Source organism: Falco cherrug, chromosome 16, assembly GCF_023634085.1.
Source record: "Falco cherrug isolate bFalChe1 chromosome 16, bFalChe1.pri, whole genome shotgun sequence".
Taxonomy (NCBI): domain Eukaryota; kingdom Metazoa; phylum Chordata; class Aves; order Falconiformes; family Falconidae; genus Falco; species Falco cherrug.
In genome coordinates this window covers 4,841,926-4,861,622 of record NC_073712.1, presented here as the reverse complement: position 1 = coordinate 4,861,622, position 19,697 = coordinate 4,841,926, and the positions used below count along the sequence as shown (strand labels likewise).

Genomic DNA, 19,697 nt, shown 5'->3' with positions numbered 1-19,697 from the left:
TTCTGCAATTTCTATTCAAGTCAGATACCAACCACCACCCAATCCCTATCGATTTGCAAGTGAACCTTAATTTTTGGTGGACAGAACTAATTTCTTACTCTTTCCATAATAATTATTCCATATACAGCCTGACGAAAGCCAAGTTACAGGTGCTACGGCACTACTGACAAACGTCGCGTGGAACAATAGGTTCATTTTCATTTGGGAATCTGATTTAAATGCAAAGATTTCGAAAGATAGCGGCGAATGATTAATCCACACTGCCCTATCTTCTTGTCTTAGAAAGGACAGCTCTTCATGCTCTTTACTTAATAACTTAAAGTGCAAGAATTAAATACAAAATTGCTGTGGAGGCAGCTGTACAGCTGAATTGACTTACCTTGGGCCACAGAGGTTACAAAAGCATCAGTTTAACCACAATTTTTTTTCCCCAAGCACCCAAAGGACACACCACTGCAACTTTTCCGAACCACTCTCACAAAGATTCTGGCTCCCAGAGGGATGCTCAGCTGACTTGTTTTTTCTGCATCCAACCAGTTCACGCTAGCAAACACAAAGAGCTTACCAATATTGACAGAGTCCTCCCAGTCTTCCAACACTTCTGTGACGATAAGTACGTAAACATATGTCCTGTGTTTCCTGTCCCGATTCTAGAAGGCAAAGGGAACAGAGTAAAAGCAAAGCTACCAAGGGAAAAACAAGGCAAGTGGGCACGTGGCGACTGCAAGCGGCAAGCTGCCTCACTATCATGCCACGGTACCTTACATCTAGTTCCCCTCACGTTTAGTAAAAATTGCTGTGTTTTAAATGAGAGGTCTGAAAGTATTATTTACTGCAGCCAAAAAGTCTAGTGCCTAAACTGTAAGGCAGTATCTGGTGGACAGGTATGTGTATAAATCAGTTCCTCAGCTGGGGGGGGGGGGGGGAAACCCAAACAAACCAACCCCACCCCACAGGAAAGATCTGTATCTATTTCACACAATTCCATGAAAAAACAACTGTCGAAAGAGCCATGCCCGCCACCTGTGGCAAAGCATCTCCCCGGTACTCACCACGTGCTCCCGCACTCCACATCGGAGCACACGGGCTCCACCACTTCACCAGTTTGGCAACGGGTGACGGCAGGTGCTAAAGAACAAAGAAGCCCCACTGCTCCCCAGCTGCTGGGTGCCCTTGTGTGGCAGCAAGAAAGGTACGAAGGCACCGAGAATATCCACCGTTACGTTGGCATAATTATCCCTCCTGTTGTTAACCGAACTGCAAATTGCAGATGAGCGGTATCACTGAAAATTGATCAGCTATGTTTCTATTTAACGGGGAGTTTTGAGTTTTCCTTCAAACAAGTTAGCGAGCTGACTTCGCAACAAACTAGGAAGTGATTTTTACTTCAAGACAATTTTTTTTGCATCGAAATTCAACAATTTTTTTAACAATGTCTGAAACTTACCTCAAAAATTCCCACTAATCTTCCTAACGTCCCTTTCACTCCAGCCTATGAAGAGTTCAAAGAGAAAAAAACCATACTTTAACGACAGGTCAGTGCATATTTCCGTATTTGTTGTGCAGGAGCAGTTCCTTTAGAACAGGAAGCACATGCTGTAAAATTCTGTACACCTTAAAACATCACGGTCACAAGAAAAACGACAAAAATATATCACAAGTTCTAACCATGCACGCATTCCCAGTAGTTTTTTTCTTCTTTTTCTATATTCCATTTTTTAATTCAATCTGAAGGAAAAAACCAACTATTTGATGAGTTACTAATTGCATGCCAATATCCACCAAATGACCAGAATCTCCTCTAAAGGTTATTACAGCCTAAACACGGATAAAATTTGCTTTGGCGTTAGCAGTTTTACCCCTTTGAAGTTATAGTTTAAGAAAATAACTTCAAAGTATGTACGAGACATCCACTTACACCATCAAAGCAACATGACAGCTACCAGGTATTTCAGGGATGCCCTGCATACATTTGAAGCAAGCTAATACAAACATAAAATACTTTCTTGTAATGTGGCCTCTGCAACAGGAACAAGACTATTTTTTGATAGAAAATGAAAATACAGATGGGTATTGAGAGAAGCCTTTTGAATCAGGCACAGACACAAATCAAGAGGAGATCTAAGCAACAGTTTTGTCTTCTACTCGAATACTACTGAGGATCTACCCACTTTATCTGATTTGCTGTCACTTTTTAAACATCCACTCACCGCTGTGGCTCAGTCACTTTCTCAAACTGCTGTTTCTCGCCTCTGCTCTCCGGTGTCGCATCATGCATGCATGCAAAATGCCATCCCACTCCTCTCCCCCCAGACCTCTCCTTTCCCCTCCCCAGTAATTTACATTATTTTTTTTCCCCCCCTTTTTACAACTATAGATGCCTGCAACTGAAGTGCTACAAACACGACGAGATTTTGCTCCACGACTTAACTGGTTTCAAACACTCCACAGAATCTGGCAAACCACCCAGCCACATTTGGAAGGTAAATTTGGCTGTCGTCTCTGGCAGCTGGAACACATCTGAAACAGTTCAGGAAAATCGTGCCTTTGCTCTTGCAGCCAAGATAGGCAGATCTGATTATGTCAGGCTTTTTTTTTTTTCCTTATACAAACAAACAAACAAGATGTTTGGGTGAGGGCAACTAAATATTTAATAAGAAAAATCCTCTGTCCTGAGCAGCTGAGATAAGCCATTTCCCACTTGTTCAGCTACTAACCAGTTGCTGTACAGTCACATGCTTTTGGGAAGGAAGAACTTTTATTAATTAGAAGATTTTTCTGGTTAAGTGCCCAGCCTACTAAATGAACATACAGATACACCAAATTACACAGCCAGAGCACACCTCACTAGTGCTGCTAATGACAGCTGATGCTAGAACTGCCCCAAGAGAAAAGGATTTGTAGCTGCCCCTACTACAGGTGTTCACAGAAATCTGTAATTCTTTCTGTAACATGCTCCCTGACCTCTACTTCTAGGAAGGAGCTTTTCAACTGAACCTTTTCATGTTGTCTTTGGATGCAAAATTTATTGTCTTATCAGTATTTCTGACATTCTGCTCAGCCCACAGGTGGACCACTGACTATTAACCCCAAGGTTATTTCTGGAGTCAAACAGCAATTCCATGAAGGTCAATGTACGCGTGTATGCGCACACCAGCATGGCTGGGACAGATAACTGGGTCTGACCTTTGCGGATGAGCGATTTTACCTCATCTGCAAAACTGTTACTGCTAACCCTGGGCTAATCTCTCTCAGAAGTGAACTGGAAGGCAAATACTTCAAATGAATTTCATTCAAAGAAGACCTTCAGCAGCCTTGAACAGTGGGCTTTTTTTTTTTTTTTTTTTTTTTTGCATAAGCAGCAATATCAATCAGCCAGCAATAACACAGGGAGGAACGCAAGGCTTCCACCGTCACAACATACATACACAACCAAATATTTCAGGTAAATAACTGTCTTAAGCCAATTTTCTTCACTGGTTCCTGGAGAGGGCTATCCAATTTCTTTTCTCCTTACCTGCAGAGGCACTGCATCAAAAGCCAGGGATGCTGTTGTGATGCTTAGTGAACTCTCAATCTGACTGGAAACAAATTTATCTCCAGGCAGCTAGCCAGCCTGGAAACCAAGCATGAATACAGCACGACCAGCCTCCCAAGCAGTTTATCCCCAGCTCTAAAACTGTGCTTGAAGTGATACAGGCAGGTGAGGAGCCCTTCCTTCTGTTCTGCTTAAACAGAGAGGCGACAGAAATAACACTCCGTCTGCAAACTAGGATCCTTCTTCTCTCTTCTGCCTAGTCTTATGCACCCAAAAAGGCACAAAAAACGATGCCAAGATAAACATGTGCTGTAGGAAAGTCACGTTGAATTAAAAAGTGCTAAGGTTTTCTTCACATATGAATTTACCACATGCAGTAGTAAATGGCGGCAAAGCAATGGTTTGATTCAAAGAAATACTGGGCTGATTTTATAGAAGACTGCAAAGCACATCCTACCACTGGAATCCAATGGCACCCTCAACCTATTTTACTGGTATAGTGGATTTTAAAGATGACATATAGGACATCCAACACAGACCAACTGGATTGTTATACACCTATTTTTGATAAAGCACTTAATTCACACGCAAATAGGAACATCCTAGGTCTCTGTACAGTCACGTACTTTAATCGAACAAACAATCATGAAGTGGAATTCACAGTCTCGCATGAGTTTCTGACATAAAAGCTGCGCAAGACATCTGAGAAAATAATCTGTAGCTGTTATCACTAACAAAGCAAGCTAGACAACGTGCAACGGAAGTGCCAGGCTCCTCTTTGGGGAAGCTCCATACCTCCTGCCTTGCTACGGGCCAACCCCTAGCACCCTCCCGACTCCACCGCAGGACAATGAGCATTTTCTTGGAAAGTTAAAAGCACAGTCACAGGCTCATCCAGGATTGAATGCTGGATCTAAATCTTAATTTGTACCAGATGACTCAGGAATTTTCTCCTCGGTAGTAAACGGACTGAGAATCCTCCGCCCTCGTGGGCCACAACAGTAAGCGTCTGGCAGAGACAGCACAATTTATTTGGGTACATGTTCCCCCACCAAGCATTGGAAGTGCCGCACATGGAACCTGGGCTGCAACCCCCAAAATATGCACACGTCCCAGGAAGATGCTATTAAACCTATCAACAAGGGGTAAGAGATCACCGGCGCCAACTGTTCCATCTGTAGGTGTGAAAATAAAGCCCATCAATCAAACGACAGTGTTTGCTCAGGAAGAGGCAGACTCAGGTAGAAAAAAAAAAAAAAAAGAGGACAGACGCAGCTTGCAAAAATGAGCTTCTTTTTCACTGCTCTGCAGATTCAAATCAGTCTCCAGCATCCGAGGTAGTCCTCACTGGAAAAAAAAGATAGACCTGGCAAGAGTGCATCAATGTCACAGAACAGCCAGCCGCCCCAAAACAGCACACCACTTCAAACCGCTGCTGCACACCCAGCGGGGTGGGCTGGGCATTCGGGACAAGGAACAAAAATCTGGAGGAAATGAAGCTTTACTAGTTCTGCTGCTCATGGAACAACTTGTTTTAATAAAGAAAAATTACTGAAGACATCCAAGAACAGCAGGTTCAGGTTTCAAAGCTGAAAATAAGTTGGGGTCAGATGCAAAAAGCAGCCTGCAGCAACACCATCTGTTCCTAGGGACAGCTTTTATTTCCTTCCATCTGAGCTAAGGAAAATGTGGGTTGGAATTTCAGCTATTTTACTTTGCTCTATTAGGCTCAAAGCCTGCATCTACTACAGATTACTGCTGGGCAAGAGGACTGTGGTAAAACACCCAAATCTTTGCTCTAATAGTTGCACTACTTGAGGTAGTAAAGCACACCCATAAAAACTGCTAGCTTAGACAAGTTCTAAAGGCGCCAATTACGGACCTGCTAGGCAAATTTTCTTGCTGTGTCTCAGAGAGGGTTATACTTACTCACCCCTTTACTGCATTACAACCAATAATATGTTTTTACATCTGTGAGAGAGACATGAAATGCCATGTCAGAGCAGGAACTTTTAAGACACTGTACTCATTTGTATGAAGTTTGAGTACACAAGAGTAACAGAAAGTAGTGAACTCGGCCCGCTGTTTGCACCGAGTATTACTAAATGTAGGAAGAGTTCAACGCCATCACCTCTGTCATTCATCCACAGTCCTTGCAATATTTAAAAACCAAAGAGTCTCCCTATTTTAGCACCGAACAGTGTCAACATTCGTATTTTAAATCACTAACAAAATACATGAAACAGAAAAAATTATTTATAAAACATGTTTAAGAGGGGAAAAGAAAAAAAAGAAAAAAGGTCTAGCAGCCAGATCAAAGCACTATCACGATGGACTATTTTTAATATTGGCATCAATTGCCTGTTTGATCACAGATCAAGCACAATTTATCTGGCTTTTGATTCCCATGAAGAAAGCATGACTAACACTCCCGTAATTTTATAGAACTTGGCATTTGCTAAGTATTTAAAGGTCAGGATGTGAAAGATGCTGTAAGTGCAAAATGAAATGCCTTTGGGTTTAACAGATGAGCGTGGAGGCTTTTTTCAAAGTCACTCTATAATAAGTTTAATTTAAGGCATCTATTTCTAAAACATGTTCTTTGCCAGTTGCTCACACTCGTAAAAAATCCTTATTCCTAACGTAAGATTAATTTTGGGGAGAGAAGCCAATAGCGAAAAAAAAATAATCCAAGAATGAAGAAGTAAAAAAAAAATATACTACATTGGTGCTAATGACTGTTTGAAAAGGGCATACTTTTTCTAGAAGGTGGACATTAGAATGTACACGGAGTTTACAGCTGTGTAAGACTGACTACATCAATTTTCAACAGTCTGTCAGAAATAAGTGGTTCTATTCTGAAAAGGTTGCTCTCATTCAGAGCTAGCGTGCTTGTCTACTGTCACTTTGCCTTAAAACAATGGCCAAGAACTCAAGTCACTTCAAATTTTATGCAGACAACAGCAAGCATGACAAGCGTTGGTACCTGTCTAATTCAATACTTCTGCTGGTACAAATTAATATAGATAAGGACTATCTCAAACTAGGACAAGGACTTTAACTCAGCTTGGGGCAGAGGGATCACAGGTTTCACTGAGAATCAACATTTCATTTTCACAACAGTCTTCTAAAATTCTGAAAATCAGAGAAAGGGAAAAGTCAGGTTTCTTTGTAGGGCAATTATTGCAGCAAAAAAACGGATAAACTCAAACATACATGGTAAAATTAAAACACTGAATGCAGAAGTTAAAAATCTTAGTTTAGGGAAGTGTATTTTAAAAAGAGAATGCGTACCATGCAAAAAGGAATAAATTGAGAAAAAACAGCCTATTGTCATTTTCAAAGACCACAAGCAACTGAAAGGGCAATGAGTCCTCATGGCTCTTCCAACTGTGTCTTGTTAAAATGGAAAAGGCACACCAAAGCCAGTGAAAGAAAGTCCACAATTTTCCTCCACGACTTGGACCGGCAGGCAGCTCAGCTAACCTCTCGTTTGCTTGCGAGTGGCACATCAGTCGGTCCCAGGAGAGAAGCAAAGACATCAAACCTACTCAGAAATCAGCCCCTGCTACAGCCTACCTGAAAAAGCCTAGATTCTCATGGAAGGATGAACAAGAATTACCAGCTAGCACGCACACCGGTTGGCCAGCAGTCTCCCAAAAGACCTCCTCTGCCAAATCAACAGCACAAGCTGGGAAAGCGGGTGCCGAAGTCCCGTAGAGCGTTACAGCTGTGCTATAACAAACACTCCCCTCCCGCACGCACATTCCCAGGCAACAGTAAACAGCTCGCCGAGCTCAAGGCAGTTGATGTACATTATAATTTTGTGTGGGGATCGTAAACAGCGTGCTGGAACACAAACCTATTTGAGGAAGGTCTTACACGTCTAAAAGCTCCCCCGTGCTTTCCACCTGTGTCAGCTAGCCTAATCGTTAGCTGTAGAAGTGCTCAAGTAATTTTACACACGTGACAGGCTGCTCTTCTGCAGAGCGCTTTCAGCAAAGCCTTTACCATAACAGCATCTGATCGCTCCATTTGAGATTCCAACCACGCGCTCCCGTCAAACGCTACTAGGTGTCGTCGAGGTTAGCTGTTGGGGTAATCCTGCCGCTTTTGGAGCTCTCGCCGTTTGCCGTTTGTTGAGCGGCATTCAAGCAGATAGGTGCTTCGCTGGGAATGACACAACCCTGCCAGGCTGCCACAGTTTGAATTACATTCTCATTCGGCACCGGTCCACGTGAGCGAGGGAACACCAGCTGAGCGAGAGGGGATTATCTCAGCCAGCCCAAACCAGTTTCTTCGCTGCAGACTGAGCCCGTGCCAAGGCTTCCTTTCAGGCACCGAGCTGTCATGGAAAGAAAGCGACTCTTCCAAGGCGCTGCGCTGCCCGAGGAAGGGAGGGTCGATACGGATTTATTTTAAGGATTTGAAAGGCGAAGCCATGCATCTCCTGGATGAACCCTTGACTTCTGTATCAAATGATTACTAATAACGGTAGGGTTGTAAAGCAGGACTCTGCAGCTAAAAATATATCTATTGTTCTGGTTAAACTCACTTTGGCTGGTACCGTATTTGAACGATCGCCGAGTTACTAAAAAAGCAAGAAAACCAAATTTGCAAGCAGCAATCCCCAGTACGAGAGGGACCTAAAGACACTTTAAAAAAAATAAACTTTGACTGTATCATCTTTCATACCTTTCTGATAAACTGCTAGATAATAAAGCCATCAAAAGAGAAACAGGACTTGAGAACTGCCACATTAGGTAAGTCCGAAGGCTCAAATATTCAGCATTTTGTTAAGACAGCAGCAGATACTTCCAAATACGTCAGAGGAAAATCTTCATATACCAGACATTAAATAAATAAATAAAGCAACTACTGGCACAGCTTCCTCCCAAGTCCCATCAATTAGCTCTTGACTTCTGTTCCGCAGCACAAATGTTTATAACCCTCCTGAAAGCATTTTTAATCCTGCCTTATATAACTGTGAACCGACTTGGTCATCCATATATAATCACTTAATCGTTCCTGAATCCAAGCATCTCTCCAATTTGAAAATATTCAGAAGCAAGTTCTAAAGACGTGTTTTACATACGATGCAGTCAACTGCCATTTGCTGTCTTTAAGTTCTTCCTTGTGAAGGATAAAATTGTTCTTTCAGCTTTAAGAGAAAAATACGCCTTCTCCTTACAGATCATCAATCTTGTGTCTGATTTGCTGTTTGATCTCCTTTCTGAAATAGCTTCAAGTAAAAAAAAAAAACCCCACCAAAATTAACATATTAGGGATTATTGCTTATAACTCTCATGATCAATTTATCTTATTCACATAAAACTCAAAATACGTACTAGATCAAAACATACCAAGGTCCCTATATTTGGGGTGTCTTCAGTGGTTCATAAGGTCTTACTTTCTACCTTCTACTCAAGTATTAGGTAGCTCCACAAAAGCACAGCTCTTTTTTAAAGTTCTCTTAAGAAACTCTTCGTCATAGAGAGAAAACAAACCAGAGAATATCATCATATGCATTGAAATGACTACAGTTTAATTTTATCTATTTTCAGTTAAAGGTATCGGGTGAGGAAAAGTTCATTCTGACCGAGAGCGCCTTAATTACATTCCTGTGCTATCTTTATTTAGGACTCTGGTTTCCCTCCCACATATGACTGGGATATCACCAGTGACCTTGTATTCCTTTCCATCTTAAGAAAAACAAGCAAGAGTGATGAAAACAAATTCACAAAGCCTTCACCAATAATCAGCAGCAAAGCTTCAGGAGCTCCTGCTCTTGTCAAACACTCACCTCTTCACAGACTTCTCGTACAGCAGCCACGTTGGGCTCCTCCTCGGGCTCCATGCCACCCCCAGGGACAATCCATCGATCAGGATGACGACTACTGCTAACCAGCAGCACCTGTGGAAAGCAGAGCACAGGTGATGTATAAACTCAAGGCGATGCTCCTTTTCAGAGCCCAGCTGAAGAGAAGTTGTCTTTGCATCTCTCACACCTCCAGACACAGCCAATCCAACACGAGCCCTTGAAAATAATCCACTTTTTCCAAGACAATTTCCTTAGCCCCTTTCAGACAGCTGGGCAAACTATATTATCGGTGACACCAAGGCACTCCAACACTTCAAATTATTTCAGCCGCTACCTTCTCACTGCTCGGACACATCACAGAATAAATCAGTGCCTCTGCATACCGGAACAATGATCTGGTATTTGATACAGCATCACAATACTTACAGTGGAAGAGATCACTGCTGTACTCAAAGTCACTACATAGTCTCGACAGCTTGGGATACATACACAGCATGCAACAACCTAAGATGGCACCAGAAGCTGCTCAGCACCTTTGCAGAAGTAGCTTGATTTACCTTCATCAGTACCTTTGGCCTTGTCCGCCTCTGCAGTTATGCTAACGACATACACAAGTCAGGTAACTACCCACTAAAATATTTATGTGCAATTGTTTTAGCAGAGATTGTCAACTTCCCAGTTTTGCCTCTTTTGCAGCAGGCACCACCGAGTTCAGCTCTAGAGCCAGCACTTGGTTACTTTTATTTTAGATGAGGTTGTTCAATGAGATACAAACAAAAAATAATTCTACATTAAACCACTTAAAAGCCCTATGACGAGGCTGCATAGAAGGACGGACTTTTTTTGAATCAGGAAAATAGTTCAACCACTTTCACAGGAGTAATTTTTCATAAGCAGGCTTTGTGGCAGTCTTTCTTGAAACACATTTTATTCCACCATAATTCTGCTCTGTGCAAGTTCAGGTTTTGTTCTGTCGTCTTCCAGAAACAAAAAGCCAACTAACAATCTCCACCGGCGAAAAACTTCCCCAAAGAATATTGAGACACTGCTTATTAAATCTACTTGCAATACATCCATGAGCAGAGATGGAAACTAAAAACAAAACTAATACTGTTTTTCAGCTCTCTAAACAAAGCTTGTTCATTAGAGTCATCATGCTATACTTCATCATTTCACTGGCACAAAGCTTACAGCCAAAGCGACTTGCTCCAGAAACTTTCCAACATACCAGTCCAATTAGGTTACAGGCCAGCTGTAACAGTTTCAGACATTTCGAAGTTAAACTGTGCGAGACACTAAAAATCCCAGGCTTTACTGTGTAAATGTTGATTTACCAGTAGGATATGAAAAGATTTGTGCTAATTACCAAGGGGAAACCTACCTACAGAATTCAAAATTAAAACTTCTGAAACAAAAACAAGCGTAAGATTTCCAGGGTTTCCCAGTTCTTTTATCTTCTGAAAACTCATCTGCCAACCAACCACGCTGCAAAGTGATTTTTCGTCTTCCAGGGCCACCCAGACCACGCTGGCTCAGCACGGGGAAAAGAGGGGGGGCCAGCAGACTAGAACATACCAGGGCGAGGAGACAAGGGTCACTTGTGGGGGTCCAAACCACAGCTTTCAAACCAGCAGTAGCAAAGCTTAAGGCAGAAACTGAAGAGGGGTCATAACAAAGATTTTGGCAACTGCTGGTCTAACCTTTCCCAAGCCTGCAACTAAACTTGGTGTTCTCAAGTGTCAGCACTCCTCGAATCAGCAATTTTCTGTGGATCCCACCAAAAATAACATCTCAAAGCCTCCTCTTCCCAGTTCAGTCCGAACGCACACCTCAGTCCTGCACTGCACGAAGCAGGATCATTTCCCAAAGCAGCTCATCGAAATCTCCGAGCACTCCCCGGTACGTCTATTGAATCAAGGCAAACACGTACCAGAAATGAATTAAGCTGAATGGGCCATGCAGTTTCCTAACGGAGATGCTTACTACCTGACGCATCTTCTGGCTTAGGCTGCAACGGAACAGCATTTACTCTATAGTAACATCCCATGGTGTTTGGCTTTCTTCAAGAGGAAGATGGAATTCCTTTCCCCCAAACATCCAATCCATATAAAACACGACCAGTAAGCCATGCCTAAATAGGGAATGTAAACTTCACTCATCCGTGGAGCCTTCAAGGCTTGGGACAGCAGCCAGGTACCACGGGCTGGGACTGTATGGCTGTCACCAGCAGCCACCTCTGGTTTGCCGATATGTGGCCGCGGTAGGCTCAGCACACATGCACGCCGATGGGCTGTGCCATCTTATCACTGCACCCTTTCCTACTACAGGGCTTTCACTTCATCCTGTCTCATTACCAGCATCGTACACAGAAGAGCCTGGCCTGAAACTCCTACCTCTGGGTCAGCAGGTGATTCTGAGGACAAACTTAAAAGAAAGGTAATAGATATTTCAAGTATCTGTTTTCTTGCCAGGTAAGGAAGCCATCATCTTTGCCATTTCCCATTTCAATTCAGAGGTCCAGCTCAAAGGAAAAAAAAAAAAAAAAAAAGGAGGAAAAGATTTAAAACAAGTGGCAGAAACAGATCTTTGAAACTCGGCGCAGCACACTTCGAGCCATTGAAGTCCTGCCACCTTCTATTTGTGAGAAAAAAGTATCTGCTCAGAAAACCCCTGTACAAAGACTTCTACAGGAAAGCCTGATGGAGCGCTCAGACTAAGACAATGCTATAGCAACACACTAGTAGGGACTTTTAGGTGTAAACAACAGTTTTAGGCAAAGTAAATTAACTTCAGCTGCTCTGGCTGTTGAGCATTTTCTGAATAGAATTAACATGAACAACCCTCACTGGGAAGGAAAAACCTGTCATTCTCACACTTTTATGTAATCAGACTATTTCCTGTTTAATAAAAAGGAAATCCCATCAAGAGAGAGCAGGAAACATGCCCTACAAGGTCATTCTTTTAAAACAACTTTAAACAGGATATTGCTACCAATGAGCTCTCCCAAGACAAAGGGGCCTAGTTCAAAATGAGGGTGAGACACTGGTGTGTTTCAAAAACCCACACATCTGAAAAAGTCCCGTCTCCCAATACATGCAACGCGTTTCAAGGGATCCAGTAAAAGGGTCGTTATAATCCAAATCGTAGAATTATCTGGGTTGGAAGGAAGCTTTCAAGGTCTGCTAATTCCAGCCACCCCACCACAGGCAGGGACATCTTCCACTGGATCAGGATGCTCAGAGCCCCATCCAGCCTGACCTCGGATGGTGGCAGGGATGGGGCATCTACCACCTCTGGGCAACCTGCTCCACTGTTTCACCACCCTCATTGTAAAAAAAGTCTCTTCCTTATACCCAATCTGATCTACCCTCTTCTAGTTTAAAACCATGACCCCTGTCTCATCACAACAAGCCCCGATAAAAACTTTGTCCCCATCTTTCTTACAAGCTCCCGTTAGGTACTGGAAGGCTGCAGTAAGGTCTCCCCGGAGCCTTCTCTTCTCCGGGCTGAACAAGCCCAGCTCTCCCAGCCCGTCCCTAAGAGAGGCGTTCCATCCCATCCTCCTGGCCTCCTCCGGACTCACTCCAACAGGTCCATATCTCTCCCACGCGAAGGGCCCCAGAGCTGAATGCAGGGCCCCGGAGTGGGGTGTCTCACCAGAGCACAGGAGAGGGAGAAAATCACCTCCGTTGACCTGCTGGCCACGCTGCTTTTGATGCAGCCTGGGATACGGTTGGCTTTCTGGGCTGCAAGCACACATCGCTGGCTCACACCCACCTTTTCACCCACCAGTAGCTCAAGTCCTTCTCGGCAGGGCTGCTCTCAGTCCCTCCATCCCCCAACCTGTACTGATACCAGGGGTTGCCCCAACCCAGGTGCAGGACCTTGCACTTAGCCTTGTTGAACCTCATGAGGTTCACATGGACCTGCTTCTCAAGCTCGTCCAAGTCCCTCTGGATGGCATCCCATACCACTCAGCTCAGTGCTGTCTGCAAACTTGCTGAGGGTGCGCTCAATCCCACCACCCATGTCACTGATGAAGATGTTAAGCAGTACTGGTCCCAGTATGGACCCAAGGGATGCCACTTGCCACCAGTCTCCATCTGGACACTGAGCCGTTGACCACTACCCTCTGGATGCGACCATCCAACCAATTCCTCATCCACCAAGCAGTCCACCCATCAAATCCATACCTCTACAATTTAGAGAGAAGGTTGTTTTGAAGGACAGCATCAAAGGCCTTAAAGAAGTCCAGACAGACAACATCCATAGCTCTCCCCTTGTCCACTGCTGTAGTCAGCCCATCATAGAAGGCCAGGCTGGCCAGGCGGGACTTGCCCTTGGTGAAACCAAGCTGGCTGTTTCGAATCATCTCCCTGTCCTCCATGTGCCTTAGCATAGCTAACGGAAGGATCTGTTCCAGGACCTTCCCAGGCACAGAGGTGAGGCAGCAGGTCAGTGCTTCCCAGGGTCCTCCTTTCTAGTCTTTTTAAAACGGGGTGCAATGTTTTCCTTTCTGCAGTCCACTTGACTGCCAGTCCTTTTCAAATATGGACACCAACTTGGCAATTACATCAGCCAACTCCCTCAGGACTCCGGGATGCATCTTGTCAGGTCCCATAGACTTAGGTATGTTCATGTTCCTCAGGTGGTCACAAACTTGAGCTTCTCACGAGGCATATTTTCACAAGGCAACATCACTCAAATGTTTACAAACTGCCCAAAAGCCAGTAAAATGAGATCTGCTGAAAAAACACCTCTCTCTGAAAACCGTTTCCAAAAAAAGTTTTCCACTCTGAAAAGCTGTTTGCAAAATAAGAAATACATTCCCCTGCAGAAACCTTTTCCCCAGATAGCTGGATGGGTGAACATAAAATACCTGGGGAAGCAAAGATACCAGCTGGGCAGGTTGCAGAAGAGTGATGCCATAGTATTGCTGCCATAATGAGGTCAAAAATATTTTTTAAGTTTCAGAACAAACATGTGATACACTGTAAGGCTAGCTTACATTCACTTTACAACATAGCATGACAAAAAGTGTTACTCAATTGCTCAGACTAAACGTTTTCCAATACAATCCAATTTTACAAAGCAGAAGAGTAAAGTTTTTTAAAGGACCACCTCGTGTGTCCTTGGTACCTGGATTTTTGCTCATTAACTTCTTTAGCATATATTCAGATGAATGTTTTTAAGTAATAATGAAGATATTTAATCAAAATATCATACAAATACACGAAAAATTACCTTTTTAAAAAACAAAACAACAGGCTGAAACACAAAGGAAGGTTGACATTTCCATTTTCTTCTTGCCAGGCAACTGTGGTTAAGATGGCTACTGAGACTCTGGTCCTACCAGGGATTCTGTGGGCAGATTTTTGAAGCCAAGTCTTGCAGTCTTTTTGGAAAAGCACTTGCAGGTATCACATCACATGGCCAAGTTCTGTTTTCCAGGATTTGAAAGACAATTATGTCATTTCAAAGCAGGGAAATGAGCAACACAAGCCTCTTTGGCAACGCACAAGGCAGCCCTGAAGTAGCTCTCACACACAATCAATGAAATAAGAGAAAGGTTAGAAAAATAAGCAACGTTTGAAGTCTACAGCAGGGGCTCCTAAACAGTGCTAGATTGTAGCCCTTACAGTAAGCAACCTTCAAAGCAGCATGCATACAAAAAATCCAAACAAATCTAGAGCAGCCTACCAACTTTCCCCCCGAAAGGAGACAGGAAACATGCTGAGACATCTAAGGCTGCCTGGACAGCCACACGCGGAGCTAGGAGCTCCATGGGAAAAGGGGAAAAGCATTTGTCACCGGGATAAATCTGGGAGCCCCGATACACAATGCTGACCTTAAAACAACCTAATTACATACAAATCTGTTGTATTCACATCAGGGGTTTTTTTTTTTCTCCCCCAAAAAAAACAGAGTTCTGCAAAGCAAGAACTAGGTAACCAAAATAAGGCAGAGAATTAATTCTCAGTTAACAGAAGAGAGATTGAGGGATTCCCAGGTTCTTTCATGCTGTGGCGGATTTAAACAACCACCATCAGCACCCCATAAATAAAACAAGAGTAGCTACACCGTAAGGAACACAATTCCTAGAAAGAGGCTCCACAGAAGCATTACAGCAAAGACGAAAAGGGCTACAGCGCTGTTAGAAGCTGGGCTACAACACCGATGGAAAATGAGCTGCGAACCTTCCAGACTTCCAGGAAAAGACAGTCCTACCCACACACGCCAGCCTAAGGACACAATCAAGCTGGCAGACTTAATAAGAAACAGCAGACAAGATGTTAAATACATGGGTTTTGGCCGAGCCAGCATTCCGCTGCCAGAAGCCAACCTATAGCCACTGGCTACTGAAACAACCTCTTTCACGCGTTCTATCACTATTAAGCCACAAAATCACGTCTTTTGCATAGCGACTAAAGCACAAACCTCCCGACATTTAAATTCATTTCACACTTTAGCATTATTTACCCGAAAATAGACTGCAAACAAGTAACATGTCTCATAACACGCTGTAGTGAGACTGGTGGAGAAGATGGCTGACTTCAATGATTTCCTCCCCCCCCCCCTACAATCTGTCTTTGTTTGAAAGTTTCAATTTAATAAGAGTCTCTGTATTCAGGAGCCTGGAGTTTAGCTGTGCTAGCGACTCTCCGATGTGCCCTATGACCAGGCAGGATGCTGTAGCCGGTGCAGCTCTGTGTCCAGCATAATAAAGACCTTTTACGCATTACTCGAAGTTAACAAATGTTTTTACCAACCCAATATACTATTATTACTGGACTTAATGTTTTTATATCTGACAAAACTGGGATCTTGATTCAACCACATCAAACCGCCTTTAAACAGCAAGAACAGCATACACTGACAGAGCGCAAGAGGAGCAGGAGGGGAAAAGAGACCCTGTAGTTAGCAAAGCCATGCAAAAATTAAGCTAATTTAACCCACAGAAACACAGCCTCAGTCACCCTACAACAAAACATGCATTTTGCCAAACTGCTAACGCAGGACGGTCTAAACACAGACGCCAAGGCTTACAAGGAGGGCTTCTCCCACCCTCTTGCTATTCAGGGCACGTTAGGAAGTTAGCACATAGTAGTAACAAGTACAGCCAGTGGTCAGCAAGGGTACAGCCAGCTTAAAACATGACAGTGTCCTTCGCTAAATACACACAACCTCAACAGCAAGCCACAGAACACCCCTTTCCTGGCCATAACAGCACGTCCTCGCAGAGGCACTACTGTTTCTCAACAGTACCCATTTCCTTAGGCGAGTGTCATTTCTGCACGCACACCCGTGCTTTGCTCCGTGGTGTAATGCTGTAACCTCCCAGGTGGTACCTAGGAACTGGAGGCAGAAAATCAACGGCCCAAAGCTAGAAGGAGAAAGCACCCAGGCTACAGAACCTGACACAAACGTAAAGCACAAGTCTTGAACACTGAGTAAGAGGTGAGCTGGAAGGAGTTCAAGTCATTTCAAGTGTTTGGATCGCACCTATAAAGTACTATAACCATAGAGGAAAAACCCAAGAAAATTCTGTTGGTTTTTAGGCTGCTGCTTAGAATAACAATCACTAATCATCACGCACTGCACTGCTGCTCTGGCTTCAAAATACCAAGGGTCATATTACTGTTACTACAGTTTCTTGTGACTTCAGAGCAGCCGCTTACTCTTACCAAAGAACACCACAATCCAGAGTCCTCTCCCTCCATCAAAATTACATTGCAGATAACCACAAAAATTATCTGCAGCATGCCTTTCACAGCAGGGACGGGACAGAGAAACCAGCTGAAATGCCTGAACCAGCAGCCACTTGCCTGGGAAGCAAAAGGCTGATAAGGAGGCAACTCCCAGTGTAAGACCCCAAACCGATAACCTATTTCTGCCTGTCAAAACCAGTTTGTTGACCACTCAGTAGTGACACAACAGGTCCAGGTGGATTTTTTTCCAGAAGGAATGCTAGCTTGTAAATTGCCTGTTTTAATGAGGAGAGAAAAAAAGAGAAATGAAGGGACTATTTTGGCCTTTTACATGGACTGAATGACTCTGGATGTCAGCAGTTGCATATGTATACATTTACTGTTTTGATTAACAAGTACTACTCATACAACATTCAAAAACCCTACAGCCATGAAAACTCTAGAGAGGCTTTTCAAATATAGGTAGTTAATTCTGCATGTAACATCAATATATGTTATTTACACAAGAAAAAGTAACCACCGAAGTCAATAGAAACGAAAATAACATTCAAACCATCTGAAGAACCTTGAAAAAAATTAAAAGCATCTAGCCAGTAGGTAACTGTATCTGCCTGAATTTCAAGTTAACATGAAATTTCTGAGAACAAAGACTTAGTGTGCGTTATCCACTGCACAACAAAGACAGCTACAGAGACACAAATTCTGACATAAATATGCACAAAATTTGAAAGATCCTTGACGAGCCTATGCAGCCAGTCTTCTCTCGGTTGGACTGAGAAAGAGCTAGTGTTTAAAGAAACTGAGTACCTGTTTCCCAACCGCTGCGTATTATATACAGCAGCATCTGAACACTGACGTTTACTATTCACAAGGCAGAATTGAGTTTCTTCATTTTGTTCAACTGAAATTACCCAATTTTTCTGGGCAACCCTATCACAGAGGTATGCAAACAAGGATAATTTTCCTTATAAAATCCAAGTGCATGATCATTTTCCTTTGACTGAGAAGCAAAAGAGTTGTTTTTCCAGACCTTGAGAGACCATGCATGGAAAGATTAGGTCCTAGGCAGCAGTCCCAGCTGGGTACACCCCCCAGCTGCTTGTACCTGCCTCCACACTTCAGTAGCTTGTCTGAAGGGTGATGAGATGAACCAAGGTGGGGAACTGATCATGAGTTAAAGAAAAAAAAAGAAATAAGGCCAGGGGACAGGACGCAAAGGGTGAGGAGAGAAAGACAGGGAAAACAGCTACAGCCTCTGGTCAGGCAGTAAATGAATCTGAGATGAAAGAGATTTCAAAGCAGCATTATGCAGGGAAGAGACAGAGGCCACCACTGCTGGGACCTTCTCAACAAACCCAGGGATCGAGCATGCTCCCTCCTCTGCCCATACTCATCACTTTCTCTGAGTTGCAGCAGAACAACGCTGACTCAATTCTCCAGTTTCACAACAGCTTACAGAGCTTCCAGTAAATTAAGTGAAAATTTAACAATTTTCCTTCTTTTGTAGTCTGGGAAAGTACAAGAGATCATGGAATTGCTTCTAAGATTGTTTGTGAAAGCTGCCTCTCTGAAAAGACTAAACACCTTTTAAGATGGAAGCAAGGGTTTGCAGAGGTTTATACTCTTGCTCTTGGAGAAAACTAGCTACAGGCACAGCTGAGAGGGACAGGAGAAGCACAAGCAAGAGAACTATTTCTGAACTGGACTATATTCTACTGGAGATGTGGTAATGTGTTCGCACCAGCCAGGGAGAACTTCATTTGGTTTCAACCACAACCCTTTTATGCAGCTGAAGGGAATGTACAGAGCCTAGCTGAGCCATCAGAACAGAGATTCTGAGACTATATTCCATGGAAAGTACAACGATCACACGATGCTGGGCTCCCTTTATGTCCCAAAAGCAAAGTACTCCAAGTGTTTTTAGCTATTATTATTTTTATATCGGAGCAAACACACAAAGGATGGCCCAGGAACACTGTGTGATCATCAACGTGTACTACAGTGAGAATTTGAGAACTGCCGTATTACATCATTGCTTGGTTTAAAACTGACCCAGGAGAAGAAGAAAAAGGTTCGTTTGCATTCAAATTACTTTCCCCAACCGAGGCTGTTGTAGGGCTACATAAACGTAGCTTTTGGTGACCGTATTGCCTTGGCGTGCTCACAGAACAGTAAAGCCAGGGCGCTTACCAGCCGCTGTGTGAAAGTTCTGTTTCCTCATCGCAATTTGGACTTCATTCACAATTCAGAAAAGACGAGCAGTCCGGGATCCTATTCTTTCCAAAGCATTTCCTCCAAAAAGTCTTTAAAAATACCAGTTGTTAATGAGCAGCTTGTCCTTTCACCAGATACAATGCAGGCATGCTTAAACCTGTAGCTACACCAGCGCAGGACTTAAAGCCAAACGGTTTCTTTTTATTTTTGTCAAAATGTAACACAGAGATGCTGCCATTGAGCAGGCTTCCATCTGCTTCTTAATAGTAAGATATTAGTGACATTTTCTGGAACATTTCCTCATTGAAACAGCTGGTCTACACAAAAAATGCTTGTGTTATTTTTAAATAACACCATAATAGCAATAGTGAGAGGCGCTGCCATCACAAAGCAATAAAATTATTTCAGAGGTAAC

At 43.3% G+C, this 19,697-nt stretch overlaps 1 protein-coding gene across 2 annotated transcripts in view; it reads right to left on the bottom strand.

Annotated features, from left to right (window-relative positions):
- Nucleotides 1-19,697, bottom strand: part of NUDT3 (nudix hydrolase 3) — a 32,770-nt gene that overhangs the window by 9,048 nt on the left and 4,025 nt on the right. For both annotated transcript variants that reach the window (XR_008735362.1, XM_055727978.1), the window contains exons 2-4: nt 9,342-9,452; nt 1,448-1,492; nt 566-650 (exon numbers count right to left, since the gene is read on the bottom strand). Coding sequence is in view for 1 of the 2 variants with exons in the window: in XM_055727978.1 (XP_055583953.1) it covers nt 566-650; nt 1,448-1,492; nt 9,342-9,452 (241 nt within the window). In the remaining variant the exon portion in view is untranslated. The remainder of the gene's footprint in view (nt 1-565; nt 651-1,447; nt 1,493-9,341; nt 9,453-19,697) is intronic.